This window comes from Suncus etruscus, chromosome 13 (assembly GCF_024139225.1).
Source record: "Suncus etruscus isolate mSunEtr1 chromosome 13, mSunEtr1.pri.cur, whole genome shotgun sequence".
In the NCBI taxonomy this organism is placed as follows: Eukaryota; Metazoa; Chordata; class Mammalia; order Eulipotyphla; family Soricidae; genus Suncus; species Suncus etruscus.
In genome coordinates this window covers 42,893,365-42,904,467 of record NC_064860.1, presented here as the reverse complement: position 1 = coordinate 42,904,467, position 11,103 = coordinate 42,893,365, and the positions used below count along the sequence as shown (strand labels likewise).

General features: G+C 48.7%; 1 protein-coding gene across 1 annotated transcript in view; it reads right to left on the bottom strand.

Moving 5' to 3' along the window:
• Positions 1-402: 402 nt before the first annotated feature.
• Positions 403-11,103, bottom strand: part of GART (phosphoribosylglycinamide formyltransferase, phosphoribosylglycinamide synthetase, phosphoribosylaminoimidazole synthetase) — a 36,233-nt gene continuing 25,532 nt past the window's right edge. The window contains exons 13-22 of the mRNA XM_049785752.1: positions 9,995-10,104; positions 9,122-9,320; positions 7,590-7,841; positions 5,890-6,042; positions 5,040-5,246; positions 3,953-4,090; positions 2,551-2,681; positions 2,054-2,195; positions 939-1,054; positions 403-850 (exon numbers count right to left, since the gene is read on the bottom strand). Coding sequence (XP_049641709.1) covers positions 653-850; positions 939-1,054; positions 2,054-2,195; positions 2,551-2,681; positions 3,953-4,090; positions 5,040-5,246; positions 5,890-6,042; positions 7,590-7,841; positions 9,122-9,320; positions 9,995-10,104 — 1,646 coding nt within the window. The 3' untranslated portion in view covers positions 403-652. The remainder of the gene's footprint in view (positions 851-938; positions 1,055-2,053; positions 2,196-2,550; positions 2,682-3,952; positions 4,091-5,039; positions 5,247-5,889; positions 6,043-7,589; positions 7,842-9,121; positions 9,321-9,994; positions 10,105-11,103) is intronic.

Sequence of the window (11,103 nt, the reverse complement as noted above, 5' to 3'; positions counted from 1 at the left end):
TCTTCTCCTCACTGCTTAACCTGTAACAACTAACTGTAACAACTCATAAAAACCAAATCTTGAGGCCAGAAAGATAGCAACAGCAGGAAGGACTTGCCTTGCATATAGCTGACCTAAATTTAATCTCAGGCATAAAGTCTAGTCAGGAGTGATCCCTGAACACTGCTGGTATAGACCAAAAACAAAACAAAACAAAAACCCCAAAATCAAGTCCTAAACTCCCATTTGTTCTTGGAATGGGAAGTTCATTTTATGGAGCTCCTAAAGACTTTGCATGTGTGTGGATATGTGTGTTTTGTAACACCAGGAAGGACTCAGGAGCTATCCTGGCTTATCTCCTATGCTATCTCTCTACCCTCACCCCTTTCTATGGAGTCAGGTTTATTTTATTTTATTTTTTTATTTTTTGGGGTTTTTTTTTTTGGACCACACCCAGTGGTGGTCAAGGGTTACTCCTGTCTCTGAGCTCAGAAATAGCTTATGGCAGGCTCAGGGGACCATATGGGATGCTGGGGTTTGAACTCAGGTTGGTCCCGGATTGACTGCGTGCAAGGCAAATACCCTACCCACTGTGCTATTGCTCTGGTCCTAAGGAGCCAGGTTCTCGATAAAAAGCCCTGACACTTCCTCTCCCCACTGGCCCTGTTCTGAATTAGCAGGCTTGCTCCTCTTTCCAGCAGATCTTGCCATTTTCCCCAAGCTGCACTGTTTGGCTGGCCACCAGCTGGAGGGCTGTGGGGAAGATTTTATGCTCTGCCAGCTTCACTCTTTCTGACAGCGTTGCCACCGTGTCCCCTCTCTCCACGTGCACTGCTTCTTGTAAAATTATCTGTCCAGCATCGACATCTTCCTGGAAAAGGAAGCTCTAGTGTGACTCTTCCCTTTCTAGCCCTCGCCATCCTCACCCAGCAGTATTTCTGTGGGAAGAACTTACTTACCGCAACAAAGTGCACTGTACAACCGGTGACTGTGACGCCAGCCGCCAGGGCCTGCTCATGGGCATTCGAGCCCTTGAAAGATGGGAGCAAGGAGGGGTGGATGTTGAGCATTTTCCCTGGAAATGAACGACAACATTAGAGCGTGAGGGGGGAACCCTGCTGTGTGCCTGTCACAGGACTCTGCTCTTTGCTGTGGCGAATGAGGAGTCGGAGATGCACCAGAGAACACTCTGGTCAAGGGTGGCTGTTGATTCATGGGAGACAGTGAGGCAAGAGCAAACAGGTTCTGAAGGGAGGAGACTCTGACCCGACAGCAAGATCTAGGCCGGCATCTCCCCTCATAGAAAGGTGGTCACAGCGTGTGTTTCCCCTCAAGGCACTCTAGGAGGAAATGACTTTTCTCCACCAAGTCATAGGACCACAGCTGGATGCGAGACTATAGAGATCTGTAAGATTTATGTCAGTCTGTTTCATACATATCAAGTGTCCACATGAAAAGGGACTATGGAAAACATCAAAACTTTTTTTGGGGGCCCGGAGAGATAGCACAGCGGTGTTTGCCTTGCAAGCAGCTGATCCAGGACCAAAGGTGGTTGGTTCGAATCCCGGTGTCCCATATGGTCCCCCGTGCCTGCCAGGAGCTATTTCTGAGCAGACAGCCAGGAGTGATCCCTGAGCATCGCCGGGTGTGGCCCAAAAACCAAAAAAAAAAAAAACAAAAAACCAAAAAAAAAACCAAAAAAAAAAAAAAAACCCAAAAAAAACAAAAACAAACTTTTTTTTTGGGGGGGTTTATGGGCCACATCTGGTGGTGTACAGAAGTTACTCCTGGCTCTGCACTCAGGGGTGTACTCACTCCTGGCGGTGCTCAGGGGAACATATGGAATGCCAGGAATGGTACCTGGGTTAGTCATGTGCAAGGCAAGAGCCTCCCTGCTGTGCTATAGTTCTAGCCCCCAAATCAAAACTTTTTCTTTGAAGAAGATTAGAGCATGAGATAATTGTGTTTTCTGGCAAGGATGCCTCCTGGGTTCTACAGTAAAGCAGCAAGTTTACGGCCACCCTGGGACTGGGCTACATGTTTTGGGGGGGGGTGCCACAATATTTACACTCACCATTCCATTTCTTGACAAACTGGCTGGATAAAATCCTCATGAAGCCAGCAAGACAGACTAAGTCTACAGAGAATTCTTGAAGGATCTGATCAATCGCATCATCAAACAGTTCCCGAGTTTTGTATGATTTGTGACTAATTACCTAAAACAACAAAAAAGAAAGCACCGTCTACTTTGGGTTTCTTTATGCTTCAGGGTCACACTCAGCAGTACTCAGAGCTGACTCCTGGCTCTGCATTCAGGAATCAATCCTGGTGGTTCTCAGGGTGGGAATGAATCTGAGCTGGCCACGTATGAGGCAAGTGCCCTTCCTGCTGTGTTATCACTCCGACCCCAGAGAGCAGCACTTTCTCACTGACTTACAAACAACAAGGTAAAGCTCAATACTCATTTCTGTCCAAAGAAACATCCAGGGTAAAGAATTCAGGAACGGACAGAAAGGAGTAGAAAAAGAGCAGGTCCCCTCTTCTCCTTATCATGCCCCCAGAGGACCTTACCCTGGTGGGAATCCCAGCTCTTTGTGCTTTCTCTAAGCCAGCCACTGCGGCTTTGTTGGAGATGACAACGACGATTCGGGCAGAGCTGCTCAACTCCTGAGTACTGTCGATGAGAGCTTGGAGGTTTGACCCTGAGAAAGGGGATGGACACACAGTGAGCCCAGACTCTTTTTTTTTGGTTTTTGGGCCACACCCTGTGACGCTCAGGGGTTACTCCTGGCTATGCGCTCAGAAGTTGCTCCTGGCTTCTTGGGGGACCATATGGGACGCCGGGGGATCGAACCGCGGTCCGTCCTAGGCTAGCGCAGGCAAGGCAGGCACCTTACCTCCAGCGCCACTGCCCGGCCCCTGAGCCCAGACTCTTACATGTAGGAAAAAGCAGTAAGTGAGGAAAGGCCATGACTGCTGAATGAATGAAGGTCTTAGCAAAAGAGACTGGCAGGAGATGTGAGGCTCTAAAACCCCGTTTCTCAGTTTAAAGGATGGAGATATCACAGAAGGGCAGAGGATCATAGGCCTTGTATGAAGCAGGTCCTGACAGCTCCCTGAGTGGTCCCTAATATCACAGGCCTACCTCTGACCACCAGGCCCCTGAGCACTATTAGGGAGGTTCTTTCCCCTTCAGGAAAAGAAAGGGGGCTAGAGTGAAAGCACAGGGCATTTGCTTTGCTGATCCAGATGTGATCCTCCATACCCAGGCCCACCAGGAGCAATTCCTGAATGCAGAGCCAGAAATAAGTCCTGAGCATCTCTGCATATGGCAAAAAACAATCTCCCCAGAAAAAAAAATCCACAAACCCAATACAACAAAAAAATAAACAAAGGAACAACATGGAATGTTCTTTGGCACTCTGTACACTTACAGGTTGAGGCTCAGAGTGGGGAGTGCACCTTGCTTTGTCAAGGGAGAACATGCTCTCCTGCCCTCATCCTGCTACCCATGGGAATGAGACAAACCTCTAATGCTTACTGCTGTTAACAAGAATTTTATAAAACTTCAACTCCTGGGCTGGAGAAATAGCACAGTGGCAGGGCATTTGTCTTTCATGCAGCTGACCCAGGACGAACATGGGTCCTATCCCAGCATCCCATATGGCCCCCTGAGCCTGCAAAGCCAGGAGTAATCTGAGCACCATTGGGTGCTGCCCCCAAACCAACAAAACTTCAACTCTTTTAAGACGTTCCAACTCCCAGCTAGGATGCAAGGTGGCATTTCAGGCTTCCTCATTTCCTAGTGTCTCTTTCCATGTCTGTTTCCTCTCCCGTGACAAGGAACATGGAAAGAGCAAGGAAGGCCACAGACCAGAAAATGTTCCTCACTGATTCCTTCTACCTAGTCCAGCAGCTCAACAGGCTTCTGAGGAAGGAAGAGATGAGAAGGTCTCCAGCTCCAGGTGCTCACCTGTCCCGGAGATAAGGACAGCTACTCTGGCCTTGTCCGGTTTCAGGGTGCCATTCTCCACCAGGATCCCATTTCCCACCACGGTGTGGTTCATTTGCATCGTTTCAATTAGGTGCTTGACAGTCACACGAGGAGAGCCTGCAATTCAAACTACTGTGAATGAGCAGTAATGATGCCAAATACAGCAATTCATGGAGAGGCAGAGGCTACATCCAGACGGTTCGATCTGCGAGGATGAGATCTGTGTGTCAAGTGTAGAACATTCCAGTGTGAGCAGCACTCAGGGTTTCTCAGTGTCAGGACGCAGCTTTCTTACTAGCTGCACGAGATCTCCTTATCTCCCAACCTGTGTTTATCACTTCTGTCCTCTGGACTCAAGGGCTGGCATGTGAGCCAAGCAAAGCAAGGGGGGGGGGGTGTGAGGGGGGAGGGGAGGGAGAGAGAATTTCCTTTTCCACTGCATCATGAGCTGAAGACCAAGGGTTCCAGACACTTCCCAGGAGCTAATGAACCTGCCTTGACCCTGGTGCAACCTGTACCCATGTGAGAGCACAGCTTGGGGGCTCTCTATGAACCTCGGCAAGGCTTTCTGCTGCACTGCCAGCTTGAGTCCTGCCAATCCCAACGACCTCACTTGTTCTGCCAAGCTGAGAAGAGCCTGACAGCAGAGGTGTTCACTTCACTCTGAGACAAGCTCTCAGAGAACCAGAGTGAACCCCTGGGCCAAGGCATGGAAGGTGGGGGAGCTGATACCAACATCTGCTAGAAAACAGATATCCATTATGGGGTGACTCAGGACACACAAGAGGAGAATGCATACTGCCTTCCCAAACTGCTCCCTTTCTCCTCTAAGGTGACTGTTTATTCACTCACATGCCCCACTGTCTGGGGAAACTGGAAGATGGGATGACACAGCTGTATGTCTGTGACTGCAGATGCTGAAGCCCTGAGTCAGGAGAGTTGGAGTGATATGGAGAAGGTGATGTCACCTTACTCTGGTCTACTGGGAGTAGGGCCACAATGATTGGTACAGAGGTGGGAATGAATAGGCCTCTGAACTTAAGAGCACCACACAAGGAGCAATTACCTTCTGGAGAGGTGACCACCATGCCAATCACCCAGGCTTCCTCTTGCTGCTTCTCAAGTTCACACAGGACCACTTTCTGCTGTTTCTCTGAGACCACGAGGACAGCCCCGATGCCACAGTTAAAGGTCCTGGCCATCTCTTCTTCGGAGACATGTCCCTCCCTTTGCAACCAGGAGAAGACCCCAGGGATCCTCCAGTTCTTGGCATCTGTAATGGGCGCAGATGTTAACTTGCCCACCGTCATGCACAAAGCAGGAAAACAGAGAATGTATAAAATGAGAGAGATTATAGTATAACTAGGGTCACAGAAGGTAGACTCCAGAAGCAACCCAATGCCCAAGAACAAAAGGAGTGGCCAAAGTAACTGTGGTATAGCCACTCAATGGACAACTATATAGCTGTTAGGAAAAACAAAGTCATGAAATTTGCTGATACATGGATAGACATAAAGAGTTCAGGCGAGTGAAAAGAGTCAGAGGGAGAGGGTCAGACACATGGAATGAGCACACTCATCTGCAGGATATAATTAGAGACGAGGGCCTCTAAGAAGGAGGACCCATCCATGGTAGGAGCTTGCCACAAAGAGTGGAGAGTAGTTAGGGCATAGAAGGGACCACTAGGACAATAATAGTTGGAAATGATCACTCTGGACAAGAGCTGGGTACTGAAAGGAGATAAAGTGAGGGCAGCGACCCAAATGGACAGAGCAAAGAGGGAATCCATCACCACTAATTTGATCTGCCTATATGTCATGTCAGGTGCACTGCTGACCTGGAGAAGTGTCTCCTGTACCTGCAGTCATATTTCTCCCAGCAGTTCTCTGCATGGAAGGGCTTTCTGGCAAGCTTACCTAAGTGCACCCCAAGTCCTGGAGGCAGGACACGGGGGATGTTTTCCAACAGTCCCCCACCAGTAATGTGGGCGAAAGCTTTGACGTGTCCTGAACGCAGGACAGGTAAGAGGGTGCGGCTGTAGATTCTGGTTGGAGTTAGCAGCAAGTCTCCTGTCATGGGAGGAAAGCAAATGACACTGAGAAATATCCAGAGAAGACCCTGCAGAAGATGGAGAGTGCTCTTGAGCACTGCCAAAGACTTTACCTCAAAACCACTGAACATCCCTGGGCAGCAGGGATGATGGATAATGTTTGGGGTCAGACATGGCGTTCAGGGACCAAGTGTGGAGCCAGGGATTGGAGCTGGGGTGATCGTGCACAGAGCAGGGACCTTTTGGCCTGAGCAATCTCCCCATCACTCTGTTAGGATTTTAAATAATAAGACAGGGCTATAGAAATAGCATAGCAGTAGGGCATTTGCCTTGCACACAGTTGATCAGGGATGGACCTGGGATTGATTCCTGGCATTCATATATGGTCTCCCTGAGCTTGCCAGGAGTGATTTCTGAGTGCCGCTGGGTGTGACCCAAAAACCAAAACCAAAAACCAAACCAAACAAAAAAAGACTGGGGTCTACTCAAATCCATTTCCTTTTTTCCTCCTTCCTTCCCTCCTTCCCTCCCTCCCTTCCCTCCCTTCCTCCTTCCCTACCTCCCTCCCTCCCACCCCTCCCCTCCCCTTCTCCTTCCTTCCTTCCTACCTTCCTTCCTTCCTTCCTTCCTTCCCTTCCTTCCTTCCTTCCTTCCTTCCTTCCTTCCTTCCTTCCTTCCTCCCCTCCCTCCTCCCTCCCTCCCTCCCGCCCTCCCTCCCTCCGTCCCTCCCTTCCTCCCTTCCTTACTATTTGGTTTTTGGGTCACACACAGCAGTGCTCAGGCGTTCCTCCTGGCTCTACACTCAGAGAACACTCCTGGAAGACTCAGGGGACCATATGGAATCCCAGGATTTGAACCACCGTCCTTTTGCATGCAGGACAAATGCCCTACCTCCATGCTATCTCTCCAGTCCCTCAAATCCAATTTCTACTCCCTTTTTATTTTCATTGTTTTTGGCTACATTTTGATGTCACTCCTGATTCTGAAATGACTCTGGACAGGCTAGCAGGACCATATGGGATGCCAGGAATTGAACCCAGGTTGGCCACATACAAGGCAAACACCTTTTCCACTTTGCTACAGCTCCAGCTCCCACCCTCCCTTTTTATATTTAAGGTCATACCTGGCTGTGCTCAGGGCTTGTTCCTGGCCCTGTATTCAGGGCACTATACATAGGATTGAACCTAAGTTGGCTGCATGCAAGGCAGGTTAGAGTACAACCCACTGTACTCTTGCTTTGGCCATTTTTTTACTCCCCTTACTTTTTTTCTCTTTTGCTTAACCCCCATTTGTTATGAGGCAATTTCACAGATTTCTTCACGAATCATTCTATCCCTCTATGCTAAAGTTCCTGGTTCTCAAGCGTATAGGACTCAGTGTCACTCACTGATTAGGCCTCTCAGCATGCTGCACCAACAGGTCTATGGAGACAATGATGGCACATTGTCTTCATTAGAAGGAAGCGACACTACGTATGTCGTGAGAGGCTCTGTGTTGCAGGGAGTGGGGTGGTGGTGGCTCAGGCCTGGGCTCTGAGCTGAAGATGGGACCCACATCTGTGCTCACCTAAGGTGTGAGCACCGCAACCTGCAGGTGCAGGGGAGGAGAAACTGAGGGTGGATTTCTCCACAATCTTGCGCACCAGGCTGAAGCCGTTGCTGTGAAGCCCCGAGGAAGCGACCCCGATGACCACATCTCCTTCCATTATGCTGCCCAGGCGTGGTAGCTGCTTGTCCCGCTCCACGGCACCCACAGCGAAGCCCGCCAGGTCATACTCTCCGGGTGGGTACATGTCGGGCATCTCTGCTGTCTCCCCGCCTGGCAGGAACGTGGGAACATAAGTAAAGATAGTGTAATATGTGTCTTGTCTGTTTCTCTGACTCTCTCTCCCTCCCTCCCGAATGGGAGGAGTTCAGGCTTTGCATGTTGGAGCCTTTGCCTTTTTTTGGTTTTGTTTTGGAGCAACACCTAGCAGTGTTCAGAGGTAACTCCTGGCTATGTGCTCATGAATAATTCCTGGCAGGCTTGGGGGACCATAAGGGATGCTGGGGATCAAACCCACATCTGCCGCGTGCAAAGCCCTAAGCATCTCTGTGCTATTGCTCCAGCCCTGGAGCCTTGGCTTTGATTCCTGGCACTTCATGGTCCCCAGAGACTGTTGGAAGCTTTCCCTACCACCCCAAATAAAAATAAACTTTCATGGAATGAAGGCTTGGTGGCACATGCTATTTCAATAGCAGTTTCCAAGAGTTTTTTTTTTTTGGGGGGGGTGCAGCATATTTTAAGGACACATCTGCCTTGTTCAGGGACTATATCAGGGTTGGTGCTTGGAGGCTGTTCCCATCAGACCTGGGCCTCCTGTGTGCAAAGCAAGTGCTCAACCCAGTCCCCTGGCTTTCTCTTTGGCCCTAAAAAATGCTTCCGCTAAAGATGGAGTGATAGCACAACAGTAGGGCATTTGCCTTGCATGCTGCCGACCTGGGATGAACCCAGGCTCGATCTCTGGCATTCCAAATGGTCCACTGAGCCAGCCAGGAGCACTTTCTGAGTTCAGAGCCAGGAGTAACCCTGAGCAACACCAGGTATGGCCCCAAAACATAAAGAACCAAAAAAAAAAAAAAATGCTTCCACTTGAGCCGTAGCGATAGCACAGTGATAGGGCTTTTGCTTTGCGTGCTGCCGACATGGGTCAGACCTGGATCGAACCTGGGTTCGATCCTCCAAATCCCATATGGTTTCCTGAGCCTGCCAGGAGTGATTTCCTTCCTGGCTCCATGACTGTTCTGTGAACGTAAGGCAGGACTGGGAATGCCAGAAGGGCTACATTTGTGCCAGTCAGGGAGGAACCCACATCTTCTCTGGAGGAAGTAACCCAGAAAGAAGGGTTGAAAAAGGTGGAAAAAAAATCTGAATGCAGGGAGAAACCCTGGAAGAAGGGATAAGGGCCCAGGGGGAGCCCCCACCCTACCCTGCTTTCTTTAGGTGGCATCACCTCATCTTCATTTGTGTCAGGCCCTTGTCAGTCAGAATGGCCCCGTGGCTTCTGTGCATGGGCCTGGCCTACAGTTAGAAGACAGGGTGTGAATGGGGTAGCGTACCAAGCAGAGCGCATCCAGCTTTTTTACAAGCCTTAGCAATACCCGCGATGACGCTTTCAGCCGTGACAAGGTCAAGTTTTCCACAGGAGAAGTAATCAAGGAAGAAGAGGGGCTCGGCGCCCTGGGCCAGAATATCATTCACACACATGGCGACCAAGTCTTGCCCGATGGTATCGTGCTGATTACACTGCTGGGCGACCTACGGAAAAGGGCATCCACAGGCGCATCAAGGGAGACTCAGAATTATCCTGATATTTTGACAAGGATTGACTTCTGGTAGCTCAAGACAAAACTTGGGTTCAGTTACTTGGTCCAAAAATATTTCCTTTCTTCCTTTTATGCATGTTATTTTATTATTTTTTTTGGGGGGGTCACAACCAGTAATACTCAGGGGCTATTTTTGGCTCTGCACTCAGGAATAGCTTTGGCAGTACACAGGGGACCTTATGGGATGTTGGGATTTTACCTGGTTAGGCACTTACCTACAAGGCAAGCACCTTCCCTGTAGAACTATTTCCCTACTTTCCAGGTGGAAATAAACTCCAAGTACTATCAGAAACAGGCAGATGAGGTTGAATGACTGTACAAACAGGCAGATTGCTTGCCATACATGCATCAGATCTGGGTTCATTCCCTGGCACCCAGAGGGTTCCAAAACTACCAGGACTACCAAAACTACCCTGAGGGCAGAGCCTAGTTACAGTAAGTACTAAGCACCATTGGGTGTGGCCATCCCAAGAGCAAACAGACAAAGCAAAGGGCAGATGCTGTAGTCAAACAATGTGGTTACATGGAATGGTTTTCAGTACATGTATGCATTCAACACCCCCCATAAATCCTTTCTCTGTCACACATTCAGAGATGATGGCTTACTTTCAGTTTAGTACCAACGCCATCTGTCCCAGAGACCAGAAGAGGATCCTTGAAACCAGCTGCTTTCACATCACAGAGACCAGCAAAGCCTCCAAGATCAACAGCACAGCCTGTGGAGAAGGGAAGAGTGAGTGGCAAAGTAGGAGCTGCTCCCAAATTAAGAATGGTTCAGACAGGACAAGATTTGCCTAACAGTGGGAGAGAACATCACAAAAAGAATGGGATTAAACATTGAAGTAGTAGACATTCTGAGTTTGATATCCTAGATAAGAATGGGGGAAGGGAGGGAGAGGGGAAGAGAGTGTGAAGGGGAGAGAGAGAGAGAGAGAGAGAGAGAGAGAGAGAGAGAGAGAGAGAGAGAGAGAGAGAGAGAGAGAGATCATAGAAGCAGGCTGCAGGTGACGGTTAGGGAAATCTGGGGAAATTGGAGGTGGGAAATGAGCACTAGTGAAGGGATGGATGTTGGAACAAATAACAACAACAAAAAAAAAACCAAAAACACCCAATCAACAACTTTTTAGCTCTGTCTCTCTGTGATTTGATTACAATTTTTTTCCCCAACAAATGGTGCTGGAAAAACTAGAAAGATCTACATGTAAAAGATTTAAGTTGGACCTTAATAGAACACATTATTCAAGTTAATTTACAATGACTCAGGGACCTAAATCAACAAGACACTTAGAAGAAAACAGGAGCAAAGCTTTCATAACATATTTGGCAACAATTTCAACAGGCAACAAACTTGGAATTCACAAAAATTTAAACATTTTATATATGTATACACTATTCATACAGTGAGGCAATAATCACAATTTGCTTAAAAAAAAAAAGAGGCCAGAGCAATTGCACAGATAGGAAGGCATTTGCCTTGCACTTAGCTGAACTGGTTTTGACTCCCAGCATCCCATGTAGTCCCCCAAGCCTGTCAGGAGTGATTCCCGAGCATACAGTTAGAAGTAACTAGGTGAACTCCGCTGGGTGTGGCCTCAAAATAAACAAACAAACAAACAAATAAAAATTGTGGGGCTGGAGCAATAGTACAGTGGGGATTTGCCTTGCATACAGCCGAATTGGGTCCAATCTCCAGCATCCTATAGGATATCCTGAGC